This window comes from Molothrus aeneus, chromosome Z, assembly GCF_037042795.1.
Source record: "Molothrus aeneus isolate 106 chromosome Z, BPBGC_Maene_1.0, whole genome shotgun sequence".
In the NCBI taxonomy this organism is placed as follows: Eukaryota; Metazoa; Chordata; class Aves; order Passeriformes; family Icteridae; genus Molothrus; species Molothrus aeneus.
In genome coordinates this window covers 48,584,179-48,607,358 of record NC_089680.1, presented here as the reverse complement: position 1 = coordinate 48,607,358, position 23,180 = coordinate 48,584,179, and the positions used below count along the sequence as shown (strand labels likewise).

General features: G+C 47.1%; 1 protein-coding gene across 1 annotated transcript in view; it reads right to left on the bottom strand.

The window, feature by feature from the left end:
• Positions 1 to 8,042, bottom strand: part of LOC136568745 (neuronal acetylcholine receptor subunit alpha-7-like) — a 58,092-nt gene extending 50,050 nt beyond the window's left edge. Inside the window, exon 1 of the mRNA XM_066568917.1 lies at positions 7,558 to 8,042. Within this exon, the coding sequence (XP_066425014.1) occupies positions 7,558 to 7,636 (79 nt within the window). The 5' untranslated portion in view covers positions 7,637 to 8,042. The remainder of the gene's footprint in view (positions 1 to 7,557) is intronic.
• Between the last annotated feature and the right edge of the window lie 15,138 nt (positions 8,043 to 23,180).

The window sequence follows — 23,180 nt, the reverse complement described above, 5'->3', positions numbered from 1 at the left end:
TGCTATCAAGGGAATTTTTTTCTAAGGGAAAGAAGTCTGAGGCTTTGGTGGTAGAGGTCTTCAAAGACAAAGGGAACTGTAAATAAGGGTGTGAAAATTCTTAGCAAGAAGTCTGAATTTATTTCACATTGAAGAGAAGAGCTGCTTCTAATACCTCTTGATGAGGAAAATGACTGGCTCTGAGGAAATTGGACTTGTGACCAATCAAACAAGGTTTGTCAAGATCTGACCTAAGACACTTGAAACTGTATGTACTATGCTTTGGCTGACTCAGTCCAGATTTACTTATATGCATACAAAATGGCTTAAAAGCTTACATCTATTTTGTTGTTTGATTTTTTTCCCCCAGACTTTAAAGGTATCAAGATCTCAGTGACAGCTGAGTGTTGGTCAGCCTTGATCTGTTTTCAGAACACTAGATGCTATTGTCTTTTCCTTGGGTACATGGCTCAGGTCCTGGTTTTGTTAGTGATTATATTAAATATTGGTCTCTCCCTGCTGCACCCTGCCAGCCAAACCTGCATTGGCTGAGTCACTCATCCTGGCTAAGAGCAGAAATGAATCACAGTGAAATTGAGGTACTTCTAGAGAATGACGATCTGGGGAGCGTGATTTTGTCCTGTCTTTACTCTGTTGCTTTTAAGCTTTGGTAACTTCATTCTACTGCTCCTGAATTATGGTGGTGCAGACAAAAAATATTAAAACAGAAGTGATGCCCTGTGCATCCAGAGGGAGCAAGACTGTCATCCTGTAATACAGCAGCAATGCCACAGATGCGGGATGCTTGGTCTCTGAGCGAGACCAGAATGAGCCTAAAAGTTAGAAAGTGATCCTGTACTGTCTGGGCAGCCCTCTTGTATTCCCCAGCAAAGAATTCCTGAGACTGCTACAGCATTTTGACCCAAAGGTGAAGTAATTTGTCCATTTGACAGAGACCTCCTCTGGAGAAGAATGTCTCTTCTCCTTACCCACAGACCGGTTTCCTTAGACCTACCTTCTCTGTCATATAATCTGGCAACACATAAGTATATCTGATGGTGCCAGGAGTGCTGAAGTGCTTGAGCTGAGATACCTATCCAATAAATTTAAATTATTATTGGTGACCCTAATATCTTTGGAAATTACATTCGAAGTCTCAGACCTTGAACAAAATGCTACTGCAGAGAGTATGCTACAGGATAGCTGTTTGGTTATAAAAGAAAGGCAAAGCTTTTGCTTGGAGCTCCTGCAGCTGCTCAGTTGCCATTTATGGATTGTATGTGAAGCCTGAACATAAGCAGGTTTAATTCAAAGTTGCTGCCCATTTGCTACTTGAAACAGTGGGAACTGCAAACTATCTGGCAACTTTTTATTTAAGTTTTGATCTCTTCTTCCTATTGTTATAATTGCTTTCCATTTTTATATTTGTTATAAAAGCTGGATTTCAGTTTGCTGACTACCTTTCTAAAATGACACAATATTAAAGGGAAAGCACTCCATCAATTCCTTTATCACTCCTGCAGGATCTTGAAAAAAACCCACAAGATGGCTAAGAATTATGTAAAGTATTATCTGCATGATTATATGACTTTCTACTTTTCGTTTTTCCCAAATGCACTGACTCAGATCTGGTGAGAACATTAAGAAGCATCATTCTTTACAGCCAGCCTGTGCTCAATGAGACCCACTGCATGACACACAGTTCTGTGTCATGAAGCCTCCATAGGGCAGCACTGATCCCTTGGAGTGAGTGAAATGGAGGCCACAAACAACAGGCTGTAACCGAGCAGATGGATTAGAGTTAAAGAGAGATACTTTTGATCTGCTTGGAGATGAGAAAACAAGGGGGAGTTATTTTGGCTGCCTTCAGCTTCCATGAGGAAGGGCTTCATCATGAAGAAGCCAGGCTCTCCTGGGAGGTGCACAGGGACAGGACTGGTAAGATAAAGGTGCATGATGGGGCATTCCCACAGTACTAAGAGAGCCTTTTTTTTATCTGCATAAGGAACACCACTGTCCTTGGAGATGTCTGCTGGCTGACTCCTCAGATAAAAACCCAACAGAGAAGAAGGGTGGGACTGAACAATCTCTGAAGGTCCCTTCCAGCCAAATTATTCTACCATTATATGAACCTGTATAGATTAGACCCTCCCTCACCTCAGCTGCCACAGACACACCTTTTCCAATCTACAACTTAATTTTCTCCCTTTGTATGGTGAAGATCTAAGGGACCAGTGATGTTTTTCCATGTAATCAAAGCTGAGCTTCAGTGAACATTGTGTACTGTCTTGGTCCAGTCTGCAAACTGACTTCAGCCTCTTGGAGCTTTCAGTGAGAAATGAGACCTCCTCAAGCCTGTCTGTTTCTTCTAAGTAATTTTTCTGATCAAATCTATGTTGCATTAAGAATAGAAATGAGGACTGTGGTTTTCTCTTCAAACTTGTGGAATGCAAAAGTGTTGAAAATACCCATTTCTGAATGGTGATAAGGTTTGCAGGCATCTGTTTCAGCACTCCATTAAGCACAGATTTTCTAATTGAGCAAAGCCAATTGATAGCAACGCAAGACGGAGACACATGCACCTCACTGTTTACATACATAAGTACTCATGTTCACTACAGGTTCCTTTCCATTGCAATTTACTGACTCAATTGTAAGCCCTGGGTGGGGAGATTCTTACTTCCAAACACTATATCTGGTTCTGGTCTCAGCCTTCTCATCAGCTGTTTTGCTCAATGCAGAAAGTATTTGATAAGCAAAACTCTTTCTTTAAGCCATATTTTCTTGGGACTGTGTTCTAAAACAGCAATAAACTCCTGTCTGCCTTTCTCATTTCCTGGGTTGATACTGATTGCCAGTGCTAGTCCTACCTGTCTCAGTCAGATTTGATCTCTTTCTTAATTAGTTTATGTAGGATCTCTAGTCAGCAAACATCTTCAAACAACCATGTCAGGACTGATGCAAAGGGTTTTCATCTACATTAATCACACTTTAGAGCTGAAGAGACTATACCTCCCTCCTTGCTTGTCACATGCAAATGAAAATGTATGTGCTACCACCATAACTAACTCATGTTCTTTTCCACAGGCCTTAGAAAAATAAACCAGAGAGAAAGAAAAGTTCTGAAGCTGCCTTTAAGAGATAAAACCTCTGCCTGGAATGAGAACTTCTGCTCTGAGGCCATCAGAAAACTCTGAGAGCTGAAGCGAGGCTGAAGGTACCCAAAGTGCCATCTGGCATCATCCCAAAGACCAGATGGATGCTACTTTCTCATCTGCTTTTGGACCCCTCCCTACATGCAAGACTGCTATACCAATAGCTGCATATAACAATAGGCACTGGTGATGTCATGACTCAGTTGCTTTTTCTGGAGCTGCCCACTTTTTCCAGTTAAATTTGAAAAGAATTAACACAAGATTTAGCTCAGATCCCTATCAGCAAATGCACATAGAAATACCTCCAACTCTCCTGGAGCCTGGCAACTTCTCAGAAGCTTGGGCCAGCTCCACTGTCACAGCTGTGCCTATGATAATACAGATCAGCCTTAGAGCTGTGCCAGTGAATGCACATAGAAGATTACTGACTGAACACAAGGTCTGGTTCATTGAACTATAAAGTCAACCTCAAGAAGCAAGCATGAACAGCAAGTTACTGCAGCAGACAGTAATGCAGAGGAAATAGGGGTTTGCTGAGGACCCTGTTTTAAATGTATTGACAGATATCAATGGCACTAGTGCTCGGGATAACAGAGCATATGTGCACATGCTAGGGACAAGTACATTTATTCCCTTGGCTCCATGAACATGCAATGCCTTAGCACGCTCTCAGCATTCAGAGTGATCAGCTCTGCTGTCTGTGCTATTAGATATTAAAGTAGTGGCAGGGATCTGACAGCAATTTGCCACATCTGCAAGTTGCATATGTGGCATCTTCTTATGCCATCAATATGGAAGAAAAGAGCTACCAGTACAAGCTAAGACCTAGCTCATGTATTTGCTATTTTAAATGTGCATCAGCTGCATTGTTATCTTTGAAACTGTATCATTCAGAGCATCAACATAGAGAATATGGAGAGCTGAGGTGAATAGAACCTTCAGACCTCTAATTAAGGTATGAAAGATTCTAAATGATTTAACTTTCACACATGGTTCTACTCAGATAACAGTTATGAGATGTAAAAATACAGCTACTTCACCAACCACATAAATTACCAATGATATTACACTGTACTCCTATAAGGCACAGGAATCCTTTTATCTGTTCGACTGTGTCTCTTTGGAGTACATAAGTTTGATTAAAACACATCATTGCAGTTCTATCAGGCTTAAACAGCTGAGGCCTGAAGTTTAGACTCCATATATAGGCATTTACGTAACATTATTTGCTCTTCCTACTACACAGATCTCTCAACTCATGTCACCTCAGTCTAATTAGCTCACATTAGAGAAATTGTAGCCTGGCAGTGGAATCTGGCCTTCTGAGGCTATCTTGCCAATGCTTCTGCTGTTGCAGAAACAGCACCTGCTTGCATGGAAGTGATCCAAGAAATTTGTGAGGATTTGCTCCAAGAGATCATGAGTTCTGTTCTGATGTGATCACTAGACCCCATTTAAATAAGCAAAGGTGTGAAAAAGCACGAAATTGGGTGTAGCATTGCAATTCAAATCTGTATTGTGAGTGAGCCAAAGAAAAGCTGCTTGCACCAGCTGGGTACACCCAGTCAGGCTGAATTACTTCATCATTTACATATTTGAGCTGGTTAGCTCACTTGAAGCATCCCCTGCCATAGGATTTGTCCCATACAGCTGAGCACTTATATTCCCACCAGACTGCAGAGAAAGGTTGTTGTCCTCAGCTTGCCTTTGCCTTTGCTGGGCTTTTCAAAGCCACTTGCCCAGTACGACCCTCCCTGATGGCAGTCTGTATAGAACAAAGAACCTGAGAGCTCTGACTCTGGTCTGTGTGGCATGTGGGCACTGTAATGGTCTCACTTGAAAAATAAAAAAGGATATAAAGGCACAGTAATTAGAATACATGGTTTGACTGGAGGCTAGCCAAGTGTGTGTTTAACTTCCCTGGCTGTTCAAACCCTCCAGGTGACCATGCCCTGATCTAAAGGTAACTCCTCAGAGACGCTATGCATCTTTCTGGTCACTGTGACATGTTTCTCAGAATGTACTTGCAGGGTTGTCTGCACCCTATCTCTCAGATTGCATCACATTCAAAAAAAGGAGCAGGAATGGGACTGATCCCTCCTTTGCAATCAATCCCTAGACCAGGTTTTTCAAGTTTCTCCACCCAAGGTTGTTAGGTAGCTGCTGAGACTCACTGGGTCCTTCTACATTCTGGGTGCTTCTTCAAGGATTGCCCCTGGCCTGGAAGGGATGCCTGACCCTGAGAGTATTCACCTGGGATATAGGAAGGTTGAAAACCAGTTTCCTGATTTTTCCTTAGACCCATGTCTCAAAAAAAGCATCATCAGCCCTTTGAGAAAGAGGGCTGCAATGACCCAGCTTCAATGACATGACTACTGGGGCTTCTAGCATTATTGGAAGTAAAGTCAGGTTGAAGCAGACAGTTGAGGAAAGAACTGGGAAAAAAACTGAGTTCTTCATGTGTTGTTTGTGTTTGGTTTTTATCTAGTTCTTGCGACAACTTTCCTGTCAAACAGCCCTACAGGAGTTTTCAGTACTTGATAAATTGCTATGAACAATGTTGAAAAAACTCAGTGCTATGTGAGAGTGATGTTAGCTATGATTTGAATTTGGTGTGACTTCCTTGTGGGTGAACTAAGGAACCCAGGGGGATGTTCATCTGGATTTACTGTTAAGAAATAAAAAACTCTGCTACTGAAAACATGCTAATATCATCTTGAGTTTTTTCTCTTCTGCCCCAACTGCTCAATTCCCAGGTCATTCTGGGGTTTTTTTCCCTTTTTTTCTTTTTTTTTTTTTTACTTAAAAAATCTGTAAAGCTGAAGTCAGTTACAGACCAACACTATCAGAGATTATTTTATTCTGCTTTAGCATTTTTCTGTAAAAGTGCACACTTATAAGCTGTTGGTAAGAGCACCTAACAAAAAATTCTCTGAATTATTTATAAAAGCAGTTTGTCTTCATGTGCTGTATAGAGAAACTAGGCATCCCCTGATGAATTAGTGATTACTCATTATTTAAAAGGCAGGATTTACATGACACACAACTTCTCAAAATGGGAATGTCCACAAAATTACTTATCTTATAACTAGATGTTATAACCCGCTTGTTAGTTCAGCTCCTACAGTAGCAAAGAAATGTCCTGAAGATAGCAAGGTTCTTAATTCAGCAAGGTGGGGAAATATTTTTCTGCAGTACCATTACTACATTAGGCAGATGAAATGTGGATATGTAATAATGAAATGCCCAGATGTTTTACAGCTTCAGATGAATTAAGGAAGGTGAGGAATTATCTTTGGCATGAATAGTCTAGTGCAATATCCCGTATATGCAAGTTTCCAGTGTCCTTGCACTTCTGAAATAGATGGACAACTTTCTCTGCTTTAAAAAGACACTCCTGCTTTATACATAAATTGTGAGAAACAAAACATGGCCCTTCACAACTGGAATACCTAGTTTTAGAATTTTTGATTGCTGCAGACATTTATGTTTCAGCTGAAAGGGACCCATAAAAGCACATTTTGTGTAGAATACTGAATATCTTTCATGACTGTGGCTATTTCAACATTCTCATTTAAAAACACTTTATTGTCAGCCTTGCTATCCTGAATGTTTTGAAATAATCACACAGCTCCTATTTTTTTAGCACCATGCTGAAACTTCTGAAGACAGAAGCTTAGTCAGAGCTGACACCTTAGACTACAGAAGCCCATTATTCTTATTAGATATTTTCAGCTATAAATCAATCTCTGTCTTAACTGTTTTTTATTAAGCATACTAGGAGTATGTTTAATAAAAACAAACCAGAATTAATAAATTTATGTATTTATACAGATTTAATATTTCTACATGATGCACAGAGAATAAGCAGTTATGAATTTTCTTTTGCTTGTGTTTCTCTGTAGAACACCATTGCACTCATACACCTACAGCATTCCCAAATCATTCTGCCCAGCCTGAAGTTATAAGTTCCTGTTGTCAAAAAACCACAGTAAGGTTACATTTTTCAGGAAAGCAAGAAAATATTTCTTTTGAAACACAACCATTTCAATTAATTTACGGAAGTTAAAATAACTCACCTTTAATTAAAAAAAAAAAACCAAAAAAACCCACAAAACCAAACACACGCTTCTTCCTTCTCTAAAAAAATGTAAGATCCCAGCACAGTAAGATCCACAAACTTACCCAAACTGATTACAAAAGTCAGTTAAACCAGCATGGGACTCTAATGAAGTCCAAAATACAAGCAGATACAAGACTTACTGAAAAAAATATTTGGGGTTGGATGTAACTAGCATTTAGAAGATTAAAAAAAACAAACAAAAACCAAACAAAAACCAAACAACAAATCAAAACAACAGCAACAATAAACCCAAACCACTACAAAAAAATGAAAGCCCTGGACAAACACCGATTAGCTTACCTTTAAAGAGTGAGAAGAACAAGGATGACCAGAGGTACAGTGCAGAATAAACAAATGCCAAGCACCTTTCTGTGAGCATTGTCAAAATAAGCTGGCTCTCCTTCCTGAGCAGAGGGTGAAAGAGGATGAAGTCTTGAAGACAGCCTGCAATGACTGATGGATTTGGCAATTACGGTAATAAGGCATCAAACCAGCTTCCCACCAGGGGGGAAAAGTGCATTTGCTCATGTGCTTCTCCAGTCCCCAGGAGCAAAGTCAGCTCAGTGCTTGGTCAGTAAATCCAAACACAAAGGAACAGGTTACATTCCTTTGGACTCACATTGCTCAACACACTCAGCCCTTCCCTGGTCAGGAGCAAATGCAAGTGATCCTCGCACACAGCTGTCTGTGTACTGCAAGAAGGGGGAGTGTGCTGCCTCGGAGACGCTTTCCACATCTCCACATATTGTACCTAACTTGAGACAGCACGGCTGCAGTGTTTCCAGTGCTTGCACTCGAGTGCCTCTAGAGTTGTTTCCCGGTGAAATAAATTAGTGTGTGTCCCCCTCTGCTCCCTCCAAGCTGCCAGGGCAACTTGCAGCAAGCACCTGTGGCACACACCTGCCTTTTCTCCCAGCAGAGGTGGCAGGGGGGATTCAATAGCGCAAAAGTTTGAAAATATGAATATAGCCAATCTCCTGTCCATTTTTTGTGCACCCCTTCCTGTAATCACTTCCACCAGATGTAGGGAGCTGCTCTGAGTGCCCTCTTCCCCAGCTACTGTGGGATTTCGCACTCACCTTGGCTCCCCTTCCTCTCCACAATTTTATCCACTAGCAAAAGAGAGGCAAGGTGAGGCAAAGGCTTGAATTAATTATATTCATCATTTGGGCTTTTCTTTTCTCATTTGCCTGTTCTGAACACTCACCCACTTGTCTTTCACTGCAAGCAGGGACAGCACTTCGTACTTCCCCTTGTTGAATTTCTTGGGGCTCCTGCCTTGACAGGGTACAACCCTGGATTGACTCAGAGAGGATCAGCAAGTCGTGACTCTGGGCAGGAGGAGGGATTTGGGCACTGCCGTAGTGAGGCTGCAGCGGGCAGCGCAAGCTGGCAGGAGAGCAGAGCCCCGGGATGTGGGGCACAGGGTGCGGAGGAGAACTTGCGAGGTTGAGTGGTGGGGCACGGGCTGACTGTGGAGTCTCCCTGGCTGAAAACATCTGCCCTGGGATCAGCTGAGAAATGCAAATTTATAATGCTCAGGAAACATGTGAAAAATCGGTGGTCAAAGAACCAGGAAAGGGGAGGGAAACATTACAAGTGGGGAGAGCAACACCACCAGCGTTAGTTAGTAACACACAAACATCTTCTGCTGTTTTCATGCTTTCATTTTCTTTTAATAAATGTTAAATAGATTTGGAAGGCTGAGACCACAAGGGGCTGGCGTATACCCCAGCTGCAGCCTGGATTGATTTAGCTATATCCTCATACCCTCTCAACCCTGTCACTGGATGGTGGGCTGTCTTCCTGGGGGTCTGGGAAGGGTCCTCAGAGCTGCTGGCCCTCCCTTTGCAGGCTTGCTGGGACGCCCCAGGTGAGTTTTCATTGACCAGCTGCACGTGGAACAACCAGGCACAGCCTCCTCTGGGTTCTCCCAGGCTCCTTCTTGCTCCCCATGGGTAGGGATGGGGACAGAATGGGAATTGCTGCTGGGACCCCATGAAGGCTGGCCTAGGAGACCCCCTGGAGTGGCATCAGGGCCAAGGACTGTAGAGGGGCTGTTCTCCCACTCTCCAGCTGCACTGCTGACCTCCGGGCCCATTTGATGTTGGGCCTCCCCACTGAGCCTGTGATGGTGTCAATAAGCTGGTGGGCAAAGCTCCTTGTGTGCCTGTGCAGGGAAGCCCATAGAAGCTGGAACAAAGCCTCATTTGGGCCAAAGTAGTGCAGGCTGGATGGGACAAGGCACTGCACTATTGCTGCTTCCTACCATCCTCAAAGAGCTGCCTCTGCTCCCGATGCAGCTATGACAGCAGGTGGTGGAGAACAGCAAGGTAGGGGAGGGATGCTGAGACGTAGTGCAGGAGATGCTCACTGACCCCAGGGCAGTGGCCACACGGCTGATGGCAGGACTATTGCAGTGCTGTGGGAACTAGGGGCAGCAGGAGTCCTTGTCTCAGGTCTGATAGTGCTGCAGAGCAATGGAGATTGGGAGCAGCTAAGTGCTTAGGAGATCAGTGAGTTTGATACATGATCACAGCTTCCTGCAGGGGAGATCACTTGAGCAGAGCCCATTGCAGAGTGTGGGAAATGGATTTGTAGATGCATACTATGTGGGCTTTCTGTCAGGCCCTTCTCAGGCCCTTCTCAGGGCCTGACAGAAAGCCCACATACTATGCATCACATGTAAGCTTTGAGACAAGAAATGTTGACTTAAAAATGCCATGGAATAGAACAGATATCGTTGAGAGAGAAATGGAGGTAGAAAAAAGTTTCACAGGATGGCCTTGCAAATAAGACTAGATGCTTTGAAGACACAGAACTATGAAAGATGCATTGTAATGGGACACATGACGGGTAGTTCTAGATGATTGGCTTTAAGGCATCTACAGCATGGTGTGGCAAAAAGCTGACAGGCCAAGAAATGCATATAGTGTATTGTAATTACAAAATAGTCATCTTCTGATTGTGATGGCGTGAATTATAACATCTGTATTGTGACACCCTTTTCATGAGACTAAAAATGGAATTAAAGCTTTTAAAACAACTCTCCATTGTCACATCTTTGGGTCAGGAAAAAGGTATTCTCCAACAGCAGAGATGCCTGTTCTTGCAGACAATTGTGCTGACTGCGGGGCAGCTGCACCTAAACTTCTCCTTTTCTCATTTTCTACTCCCCTCACATCCCCACAGTAGAACAATGTGGAGCATAGTTGTGTCCATGATTTTTGGTTTAGATTTGGGTTTTTCTTAAATTCCTTTAAAAATGAAAGCTTTCATCAGTGAGTGCAACATCACGCATATTGTAGTTCATTTGCTGTATTCACCTTCAGCCACTGAAGGTGGCTGTCCTCCCATTGATGGCCAGGGTGGGGACAGGGAGCAGCTAGGAACCTGGGACCTCCTCCTCTCAGGTGGAACATGTCCTATGGTGCCCTGTGGGCTGGAATGACATGCTCCTCAAAGCTGTCATCCCTCCACACCGAGTACAGGATGGAGGTCACCCTCCTCTTGCAGAGGAGGCACTCAGGCTTGCTCCCAGCCCACTGCAGAAGGCACTCTTAGCAGAAGCAGAGAGGCAGTGCATAGCTGGCCTGCTCCCAGCTGACCAGGCAGATGGGACAGCAGTTGTCCAGCTCCATGGCCATGCTTGCCATGGGCGGTGGGGTCTGAAGACAGCTGGGGATGACAAACCACTTCACTGCCTGTCAGTGACACTGCAGCAGCAACTGTTGTGCTAGATAAGTGAGGCCACAATTGTTGTCTGGCCCAAGTATGGATGGAAGTAATACCCACGTCCCCCAGGAAGAAACCTTCCCAGCTCCCCAGATGGAGTTTTCCCCTCCAAGATAATTTCTGCTGCTGCAAGAGTGACTCCTGAGTGCCTCGGCTGCCTCAACTGAGAGCTCCATTTTGCAAATTACTCACAGGGGCACAGGCTGAAAGTCACTGATCTCACAAGGATGGAAAATCCACCTATATTATGGCTCTCTGCAAGTAGGAGACTTGGTGCTGCAATATCCCACTTTGAGCATGCAAATGCAGACAGGCAGAATCCAGGGGCTTTGCAGTCTATCTCCTTTTCTGTGCTTCTCAGCTCTTAATCACATTTCAAAATTAGGCTACAAGTGAATTCTTCGAAATGCCTGGGTTGCTTTGTTCCACAGACAGCCATTTAACCATGTCATCTGGCAGAAGTGAGCATGTCTGACAACCAAATATACACTGTGGAGTCTATAAAACATAACTTATTGCACTACTGAGCTGCAACCAGGTTCTTTGTTGGGATTGCTGCTTACATAGGTTTCATCATCAGTGCAGGGGCCTGAAGGTGTACTTCTCTCACAGGTTGTGGTTAAGGAAGGATACAGTGAGGACAAAATTATTGTGCAAGTTGTGCTCCTCCTCTCCCATGTCCTGAACTGTGCAGCCACTGAAAAAAACTTTCCCAGAGAAGATAAAACCAGCCCTTCTGGCTGAGATCCTATAGTAAGGATGTACACCTGCCCCTCAGCTCTGGATTTTTTCATTGCTCATCTCTTACAGAAGCAGATGGCATAAATACAGAAACCAGGATTTTTCACCCAAGAGCTTAGAGGCACACATTTTCTCTCACAGCCATTTCCCTGTGAAGCCTGGGATGGACTGCTGCAGACTGGAGTCTTATAGATAGGTCCATGTCAAAGCTCTACCCAGGGGTTCAGACTGTGTTCTGACCTTGTGAACTTATGTGACTTGTTCCTCTTCCTGAGCTTTTGTCTCCTCTGGGTCACATTGGTACAACTCAGCAAGTTTGGAGCTGGGCATCCTTCCTCTGTGGTTTGTCTGCAGGTGAGACAGCTCTTCTACCAGCTTTAACCATGTTTGCTGCTGAGTTTGCCCAGTCAGCCCTTCTAGCATTGACTTGACTTCCAAGCCAAACTCAGCACCTCATGCTGCAAGCGAACAGAGATAAAGGACAACTGGCCACAGTCACACCTTAACAGCTGCTCAAGAAGAAAGGAGGATAAAGAAAGCCCTCATAATGCAGGAAGTACTGGAAAGTGCTTTATCTGAGGAGTGGTTTGGATGAGTTACGAGTGATTTGGGGAATTCTGATAAAGGTGTCAAGTGCTGAAGGATACAGAGCATTGTTCAGAAGTCACATCACCAGGGTTTCACCATGCATGTCAAGCTGCAGAGAACACTCAGTGGGTTCAGCTCCTCTCCAAGGAAGGTAGATGACACCAGGCCACACATACGCAGGCCAAGTGACCTTGCTGGTGAGGCTGGGGATGCTGGAGGATAGGAAAGTACTGCAGCTTGTGAATATATCTGGCTGGTTAAGCAGGGAGCTGGGCTGGGGTAATCCCCATTCTGCTGGGTGCTAGGATGAGGAAGCCAAGGAAATGAGCTATGGAGGGGTCCACTCCTTTTGCTGGTGCAAAGGGAGGCAGATGGTGGCAGGAGGGTCTACATGGACTAGGGATCTCATGGCTTCCCACTCTTGTAGGCAGCAGATGCCTAGTGGGTGAGCTGAGGTGACAATGGAGCTGCCACCTGAACTCTGCATGCTCCAATAGCACGTGGAAAGAGCTGCACAACAAAAACAAGGCACAAGGAGCTCCAGCCTTGTCAGACAGGCTGGCAAGTAGCCCCTTATCCCCAAAGGCTCAGGCTCTGATTCTTCAGCCCCTGCTCTGTCCTTTCCCCACACAAGAGAAGCAGAGAGAAGAGAAAGAGAAGCATATAGGTGGAGGGCACTGCACCAGAGCTCAGCCTAGAGGGGGATTCCGCCTCCTCGGCTGCTTGGAGTCTGCACCACTGGTTATGGTGGATGCTCAGCTGGTCAGGGAGCAATGCCAGCCCCTGGCCCTGCTGACAGGGACTCAGCCAAGACTCAGCCAGGCTGGAGTCAGCCAGCATCCTTAAGCCCTGCAGATCTTCTTATCTGTCCTATTTCCCATCTCTAAATTTCTTTCCCCAAATCAGCGTCCAACTTCCTCCTTCCTGCTGTGCTTCCTTCCTGCTTCCCATGCCTCTTCTTCTTTGTTTCTACCCCACTTTCTGGTTATTCCACTCTGCCCCTCTTTCCCAATTTCTCTTCCTCCTACTGCCAGGCCCTCAGGCTTGATTCTGTATCCTTTTTGTGTATTTTCTTAGCCCTTCACTTCCCTATCACCAGACTTCTTTCTTTATCCCTGTCTCCTTTTGCTCTCTTCCGCTTCTTCTCCTCCTCCTCCTCCCTTCCTTGTCCCTATTTCATTCTCCCTATCCCCACTTTTTGACTCACCATCCCTTTTCCACTCCCGGTCCCTCCCTTCCACTCTCGAACACACGTCCACTCCTCGGTCCCTACCCCTCTCCTTCTCTCCCTCCCGCCGTGGGGCAGCGTCCCTCAACCGTCCCTGCCTCTGTCCATGCCCGGCACACGGGCGCTGTTCCCTCGGAGCCCGCGGAGCCGCGGGCACGCCGGGGCCATGAGCGCGGCCTGCGGAGCCGCGGGCACGCCGGGGCCATGAGCTCGGCCTGCGGAGCCGCGGGCACGCCGGGGCCATGAGCGCGGCCTGCGGAGCCGCGGGCACGCCGGGGCCATGTGCGCGGCCTCCGGAGCCGCGGGCACGCCGGGGCCATGAGCGCGGCCTGCGGAGCCGCGGGCACGCCGGGGCCATGAGCGCGGCCCTGCGCGCTGCCCGCTGCGGCGGGGCCTCCGCCTCCCCGCGCTGTTCCCGGCACGGCCGCGCCGCTCCGCTGCTCCTCCGCAGCGGCCGCCGGCACCCCCTGAGGGTGGGCACCGCCTGAGGCAGCGTGGGAAGGCGGTGCTGCTGCGGCGGGAGCGCGCTGAGGGCTGAGGGACGGGGGCGGGATGTCCTCTGCTGGCGGGTGCCGGGCAGCGGCAAAGACTGGCCCGGAGCGTGTTCCTGCAGCGTTGAGCCAGCCCATCGCCACACCTGCGCTCAGGTGAGTTTAAAAAGGCTCCCCACACTGTCTCGGGGCTCTTGGTTATCGCTGGACGCACGCAAACCCACTCTAGTGCCCCCCAGGAAAGCCTGAACCAGCCCCATAGCCTCAAACAACAAGAGCTCTGCTTGAGGCCCCCAAGACTCAGCCTCACATAATCACAGAAACACAAAATGTTCTGAGTTGGAAGGGACCCACAAGGATCATCCAGCCGAGCTCCTGGCCCTGCAGAGTGCTATCCCAGAGAATCACACCACGGGCCTGAGAGTAGTGTCCAAATTCTTCTTGAACTCTGTCGGGCTTGGTGCTGTGACTACTTCCCTGCGGAGCCTGTTTCAGTGCCCAAACACCCTCTGTCACTGATCACCAGGGAGATCAGTGCCTGCCCTTCACCTCCTCTCACGAGGAAGCTGAACAATGGGATGAGGTTTTCCCTCAGTCTCCTCCAAGCTGAATAGATCAAGTGCCTCAGGCACTGCTCATATGGCCTCTCCTCAAGGCTCTTCAATCATCTTTGTAGCCCTCCTTTGGATGCAATAGCTTCAGGACCCCAAATCCCTGCCTGACTAAACCCGAGGATGCCTGAGTTGTCCTAGGGCCCCCAAACATCCCAAACCCTGCTCTAGTCTCCTCCCTCTGAACCTTGCTCAGCAGTTTCCCCCGACCCTACCTAAATGTTCCCAAACACCCCCATCCCCATGCCAGCAGCTCAAAACCCTCTTAAGTCTGGCTCCAGGGTACCTCCACTTATCCCCACAGCCTACCTGAGTATCTCTGGTATTCTCCAATCCTGTCAGAGTACATTCCAAAAACTCCTTTCAAGGCGTCCAAATACATCTGAATGGTCCTCTGAATGGGTCCTGGAGAATGTCATCTAGGTGTCATGAATACCTGAAAACCCTAATCAAGTACCCTCAAAACCCCCCAAACCTGCCTTGCAGACCCCAAAGTTCCCAACCCCTGCTTCTGAACCACTGAAAGTCCTTCTTCAAACACCCATAAACTGTAATTTCCTATAAACACCCCATAAACCTTTTTTGTAGTCCACAGAACATCCGTAAGTCCCTTCCAGGAGCAACCAAAGAAACTACAAGCTTGTCTATGACCCCCAAAAGTTCCTATACCCTGTGTCCAGGGCTGCAACCACTAAACACCCTGAAACCTTTTCTTTTGAGCCAGGAATACATCTGAAATCACATCCAGCTGCCCCCAAAGACTCATCTAAAATGTCCACAAACAACCTAAACCCTAAACCCTCTGAAGACTTTCTCAGACTTCTCCAGGGCCATGCCAAAGGTTCCATAGATGTCTCACCAAACCCTAGATATACCATGATGTACCATAGCTCCCGCTGCCTCCACAAGATTCTGTACCCTGCCTAATTCTACTCAAAGCACCCAAAATTTGAGTTCTTTTCTACAAGGGGGATTGTCTGAAAGGACTGCTTTAAACACAGAGGTGTGCTGCTTTCCTGCAAAATAGACTCACAATGGCCATAAAGTTTTGCAAATACCTGGCAGGTTCTTTGCAACTTTTCTGTAAGTAAGGTGCTAGCTTCACACCAAAGGATTTTGTACAATGCCTGGTTCCTCCAGGACAGCTCCTCTGCCTCTGCACCCACTACAGTTTTATTCACCAGCCAAGAAAATGAAAGGTTAACAAAGGCTTGGATTAATTATATTCATCATTTGGGCTTTTCTTTTCTCATTTGCCTGTTCTGAACACTCACCCACTTGTCTTTCACTGCAAGCAGGGACAGCACTTCGTACTTCCCCTTGTTGAATTTCTTGGGGCTCCTGCCTTGACAGGGTACAACCCTGGATTGACTCAGAGAGGATCAGCAAGTCGTGACTCTGGGCAGGAGGAGGGATTTGGGCACTGCCGTAGTGAGGCTGCAGCGGGCAGCGCAAGCTGGCAGGAGAGCAGAGCCCCGGGATGTGGGGCACAGGGTGCGGAGGAGAACTTGCGAGGTTGAGTGGTGGGGCATGGGCTGACTGTGGAGTCTCCCTGGCTGGAAACATCTGCCCTGGGATCAACTGCAGAAATGCAAACCTGGAGCAGAGTCCATTATTTTTGTGTTAGATTTATTTGGGATTTTTGTCGTTTTTTGTTTGTTTGTTTTGTTTTGTTTTTCAAATTTCTCTTTAAATGAAGGCACTTGCCAGTGAGTACAACTTCACACATGTTGCAGTTCCATTTGCTGTACTCACCTCCAGCCACTGGAGGTGGCTGTCTTCCCATTGATGGCCAGAGTGTTTGTTGCAGGGCTGTGCAGATGGGGGAGCAGCTGGGTACCTGTGACCTCCTCCTCTCAGGTGGAACATGTCCTATGGTGTCCTGTGGGCTGGAATGACATGCTCCTCAAAGCTGTCATCCCTCCACACCGAGTACAGGACGGAGGTCACCCTCCTCTTGCAGAGGAGGCACTCAGGCTTGCTCCCAGCCCACTGCAGAAGGCACTCTTAGCAGAAGCAGAGAGGCAGTGCATAGCTGGCCTGCTCCCAGCTGACCAGGCAGATGGGGCCAAGTGCTGAGAGCAATACCACTAACCAGCAACAGCTTTGCATGTCATTCCTTTCTGGCTGTGGCAGCAATGCTGTTGGCTTAATAAAAGCCTTTGGGACGGACGCTCTCTCTTGCCCACAGGCAACTACAAAAAGATCTTGAAATTACTGTGGAGTGTCAAAGTGATAGACTTAGGGAAGGGATGCTTATGCTTCAACTATTTGATTTTTGGATGTGTAACTTTCTCAATTCTATGTTCTTTTCTTTCTCCTCCAAGTGGAGGAAGAGCACTTATTTGGGGGGAGGCCAGGCCATGAATTCCCTGAGTTGCATTATCATTCCCCATTCCTTCCACATCTGGAGGATCAACAGGATTGTGCTGTGCATGCACAATCTGTGTTCCTGGTACAAACAGTAAGCACCAAGTCAGAACAGGTAGGAAGTGCTGTCTTCCCTCACTGTGGGCAAGAAGGCTCCATGGGAGTGAAGACTGCTGGACAAGGAAGGGAGGGAAGAGACAAAGCAGTGTGCGTACAAGGGCTGCCCATCCATATGGAGGGGCTGCTGCTTTAGCCACAGGAGCTTTGACCATTGTGACAGCATGGGGGAACTCGGAGAAGTGTTGGTGACGGTCAGCAAAGGAACAGCTTCAGATTGACTCCCCAGCTCCTTTGCAGGCTTGCTGGTGGGACTAGTCAGGAAGCTGAGGACACCTTCAAGACACTTGTAAGCTCCTGAATCCATGTGCAATTAGCACCTCAGAGATGAAGATGTCTTTGGAAAGCAGAGCCCCTCTGCCCAACTGAAGACTCTGCCCTGTTGCAGGGTGGACAGCCCACTCATCCCAGGTGACACTGGTAGAATGAAGCCTCCCTCTGTCAATATCCTAGCTGACCTAAGCAGCCTGAGTGCTTTTGTCTTGTCTGTGCTGACTCCAAGCACTGCCCATCAGTGCTTCCTCTGCCCTTCCATGTCTCTCCTTTGCATACTGCATGCTTCCAGAAACAGCAGTCCCTGAGTGGGACCTCCCCTTTTCCACTCACAACTTGCTTGGCAAGGAAAAAGTGGGTTAAGATGAGGTTGCATGATAGGTACAGCAGCATCTCATATAGCTTCTTTTCCTCTGTGTTTCCTCAGTGCCAGACAAGGCTCAATGAAGGCTGTCAGGTTTCTCAAACTTTTCTGAGAATCTGTCCTGCAGGAGCCTGCAAAGGGAAGTGGCGCAGAGACCTGTGGAGGAAGGCTTGGAGTCAACAAAGCAACCCAAACCATGACTGATATCTAAATATATGTGTATTTATCTATCAGCTGGGGAATTGCAGATCTATTCTGTAACAACACAGTTCTTGCTAATGATTCATTCTTGCATGCTGTTCATCATATCTTCATTTCCCACCCTGTGTAGCTCAGTGCTCAGTAAACTATGAGTACCATGTAGCAGATGCCACCTCCTTAGCATTGCCGCCTGTGGTCCTGAGTGGCTTCTAGTCATGGAGGGAATGGCGCTAAGTCACAAAAGCACTTTGAGGAGAGAGGTTAAAGTAAGCTTGTCTTATGACTTCTGATTTTCCTCCATTTTTGTGTCTAGCTTCTTTTATGCTCTTTCCCAAAATGGGATGGAGGTCTCCCCCATTCCTCACACTGTTTATATTGGTTTGCTTTTGCTACTGTGTATTTAGAATGTTTCATATTTCCAGTGTCTTGTGCTCACTTTCTAGCAACATTTAGCTACTCGAAAACCTTTATTCTGAACCTGAATCCTACTTTGCCCCTTTACTGATTACATGGTTCACATACTTAACCACAAAGTGTGTCTGGCTGTGCCATCAGAGTATTAAAAAGTTCTTGAACACTGCTTGCAGAAGAGTAGTTGAGTATAGTTACACATGTATTTAAGAAAATTTGATATTTCTTATGTCTTGATCAGTGTATTTATAATTCATGGGTAACTAAAACTTTTGCTTTGGTTACACAACTCCCTAACTGAGTTACAGATTTCTCAAAGTCAAGATGTTATGGAAGGTGTGAGACACGAGGACTCTTGCAGAATGCAACTGGACCCAATAGAGCCCAACCCGGACCTATCTAAAGATAGTATGTGAAGTTTCGTACCTGATGGTGGGGAACATGCAACTAGATATCCTCTACAGAACATGTGGCATGTTTGAACTGCTTGACATCATTTGGAAACTGTAAATAATGATCCTGAAAGTCTAGGTCCCATGGTGCTTGAATTACTAGAGGGGATTTGAGGTACATACTACCCACTTGCTTTCTTCATCTCATTGGGGACTTACAGCTGTGCTGCTGGCAGGACATTTTCAGTCCAGCCTTCTTCTCACATCAGGACCATCCCCAGCAATATGTCTGTCACCATGCCTTTGCCAATGCCAAAACAGGTGTTACTTGACAGTGACTGAGACAGCCTAGCTACCGTACCGATACAGAATACCTATAGAATAATTTCTTGTTGCCCTTGTTGTCCCTGGCCAGATTTATATCTATGAGGACTTGTCATGGTTTGACACCATGGGTGCCAAGTGCCAGGCACCCATGAAAGCCACTCACCCTCCTCTGCTACAGCTGGGCAGAGGAGAGAAAAATTTAATGTAGGGTTCATGAGCTAAGGACCAGGAGAAAATACTCCAAGGGCAAAATAAGCTCAGCTTAGAGATACAAAGTGAGTTTATTACTAACAAAATCAGAGGAAGATAATAAGAAGTAATATAAGCCCTTAAAAACACATTTTCTTTTCCCAACCACTCCCTCCTTCCCACGAAGAGCACAGGGAGACAGGGCACAGAGGCTTTGGTCAGTTCATCACCCGAGGTTTTCTTCTGCTGCACAGGGAGAGGAACCCTTTCCCTGTGAGACCATGGGGTCCCTTCCTACAGGAGACAGTTCTCCGTGAACTTCTCCAGCATGGCTCCAAATCTCTGAGCAGCAGTCCTCCCAAAACTGCTGCAACCTGAGTCCCTCCCAGAACTGCTGTGGCGTGGGTCACTCTTCCACGGGGTGCAGTTCTCTAAGGACAGGCTGCTCCAGCCTGGGTTCAGGGCCCGATCTCTCCACAGGGTCACAGCCTCCTCCAGGCACCCACCCACTCTAGCACTGGCACCTCCCCCAGGGGCTGTGGGTGGATCTGTGCATCCACCCTGGATCCTCATGGGCTGCAGGGGCACAGCTGCTTCACTGTGGTCTCCCCACAGCCTGCAGGGAAATCTTGGCTCCAGTGCCTGGAGCAGCTCCTGCCCCTTCTTCTTCACTGACCTTGGTGCCTCACTTATTCTCATTTCCTCCACTTCTCTGGCTGGAATTAAAACTGTGCTCCCACCTTTGTTTTGGTTTCTTATTAAAGATGTTATCACAGAGGCATTACCATCATCTCTAGCCTTGACCAGCAACATGTTCATCTTCAGAGCCATAAGGGATTGGCTCTGCTGGACACGGTGGAAGTTCCAGCAGTTTCTCACAGAAGCCACCTCTGTAGTCTCCCCCACTACCAAAAACCAGGCCAAAAACCAGCTTTCCTTACTTGATCCCTGGTGGTTCAGACAATCTCTCTGCACTTCTCCCAGACTACCTGTGCTTGCCTCCATCCTCTGTGTGTTTCCTTGTTGTGTTTGAGTTTGTCCAGGGGTTCCTGGCATCTATGTAGGCCTCCTGGCATTTTTTGCCTGAGTTCCTTCTTGCTGGGGTGTATTGCTGCCGAGCTTGAAGAAGGTGATCCTTAATATCAACCAGCTTTCCTGGGCTGCTTTTCCCTCCAGGACTTTATCCCTAAACACCCCTGAAGAAGTAAAGATCTGATGTCCTGAAGTCCAGGGTAGTGAGCTTGCTGTGCACCTTTGTCACTGCCCTGAAGATCTCAAACTCCACCATTTCATGATCACTGCAGCCAAGACTGCTCCTGGGCATTACATTCCCTGCCAGCCTCTCCTTCTTGGTGAGAACAAGGTCCTAACACATCTCCTTCTCTATCACTTGAAGAAGGAAATTGCCATTGTGTTCCAGGAACCTCCCAGATTGCTTATGTCCTGCTGTATTCTCCCTTGAACTGCTCTCAGGGTGATTCAAGTTCCCTCTGTGGACCTGGCTTGTGAATGTGAGGCTGCTCCTGTCTTGTCTACAGAGGGACTCATCTGCTCAATGTTCCTGGTCAGGCAGCCTGTAGTGAGCCCCTGCTATAATGTCACCTGTCCCTGCCCTGCCTTTAATCCAGATCCATGACCTCTCAGTTGGCTCTTCATCCATCCCAGGGCAGAAATCCATCCACTTCAGCATGTTCTTGGCACAGACAGCAACTCTTTTCTCGTCTCTCCTGCCTGTTTTCAAAAGAGCCTGTAACCTCTCATTCCAATGCTTGTGTCATAGGAGCCACCCCACCATATCTCTTTGGTGCCTCTTAGCCCATCTCTAACTCCTCTTGATCATTCCCTGTGATGTCTGTGGCATAAGTTCCATCCCTGATGAAGCAGACTTACTGGCTGGAGTGTCAGGAGTTCCTTCATAACTTTTCGTGTATTCTGCTCCTGACCCGCTCCAAGCTCTGGGCATCTCTTGCTGACTTCCCATCAGACTGGAAGGACTAAGAGGGACTGAGGTTCCAATCTCCTGACACCTTGAATTCAAAGCCCTCTTCACCAGCCTGGCAAGCCTATGGCTGAAGATGCTCTTCCCCTTCCCTGACAGACAGAGCCCATGAGCCCTCAGTACACCCAGTTCCGCAAGGTGAGTTATGTGGTCCAAGAAACCGAAACCTGGACTGAGGTACCAGCCTGTAACCATTTGTTGATTTACCTGCCTGACTGGCCCTTTCAAACACCTTCCCTTTCAGGGGGGAATTAATGAAACAGCAGTGTGTAATAATCAGTGGACTGTACAAGGCTCAGCAGCCTATCAGTGACATCCCTGCTACGACTCTCCAGAAAGCAGCACCTCTCCAGAGACTGTGTCAGGGCTCTCAGTACCTCTGAGCCTCTCAGAAGTCACCTACTGCTACCACCCCTTGCCTTTTCTTAGTTGTGCTGGCTGTGAAGTGGGACCAGATGGGGCTGCCTTACTGGTTGTTATACAGGGAGCAGATGGGGCTGCCTTACTCAGCTCCAGTGCCTCTCATGATGTGACAGGTCTTTCCTCTTCAGTCGACAGGGAAACAAAGTGGTTATGCAAGGCAAGGGCACTTCAGGCTTCAGGAAATCTGTGGTCCTTGCAAGCTTCCATTCTTCTGCAGTATTAGCCCCTGCCTTCCATATGTGCTAATGAGGGAGATTTTCTGGCTGTTAGGTCGTCGGCTTATGGGGCCACTGCAGGCTGAGCTTGGGACCAGCTATCTAACACCTTCTCAGTCTCCCTGATGTTATGCACCCTTCTTGCTGTCTGCTGCAGCTCAGCCACCTGCTGCAGGAGGTGCGCCACCTGAGCATGTGTTCTGCGCACAGGTCTGTTGCCTGTCCCTGCCCCAGGAGAAACATGTCTCTTCCTGCAATCTGCGATCTATCCTGTCTATCCTGGTGGTGTCTGCTGTCCCCACCCAGACAGAACTGCTGTGGGGAGAGGCTGCCTGCAGACCTCAGACTGCAGTCACAGCAAGATTGTGTAACCTTGCCTGTTTCAGAAGGCTTCTCTCTGATCCACTGCTGTAATGGGACCAGTGACATGACTGTCCCATCTCCTCTGCTTTGACTTCACAAAAACAGAAGGGTTCTAGTGAGACCCAACTACAGCCAGCACCTCCTTTGCAGGAAGCTTTCTGCAGATTTCCAGTGATACCTACAGACCTAATTGTAGACGTCTCTGCTGGGGTCATGGAAGGCCCCTCCTTTGGCAGGGAAAGGACACGGGTCCCCAGCATACTTGGCCCATGCCTCAACATCAAAATCCCTCTGTTCTGCTAAGATTTCAGCTTCACATTTTCCATAGGTTTTCCAAGGAAAGGCACATCTATAAGTGAGCTGTGAGATAGATCAGTTACACAGTCTTGAAGAGAAGAGTACACAGCAGAAAGTCTCCTTCAGCTGTGGTGGTAATTACAGACTAGCATGGACACTCAAGCCTCTTTTGTTCTAAACACAAAATGGGAAGTTAGCTGAGCCAGCAGGAACAGCTAATGCTGCAAAGCAGGTACCTGCATGAGCTGTCTGGCCTCACTGCATGACAGTGCCATCACACCTTTATGGCACACTGTCAGCATATGACAAACCATAGAGTGAGGGAGCAACTACTCATCAGGAATCCAAAAAGAGCCTTACACATCTCTATGTCTCATCCATTAGTAGACAGAAAAGTCTCCCCTTTTTATCATCTCTTTTATGTGCTTGGATGAAGATAATAGTGTCTCAGCTGGTGCAAGGCAGACTCTCTCTCCAGGGCAACAGCAGGTTTTGGAGACAGTTGCTAGCAGTATCTCCTTACTCCTTTAACCTATCCTTCAAAACAGAGCTAACCATAGTTTATCCTACAGCTAATTTCACACGGTC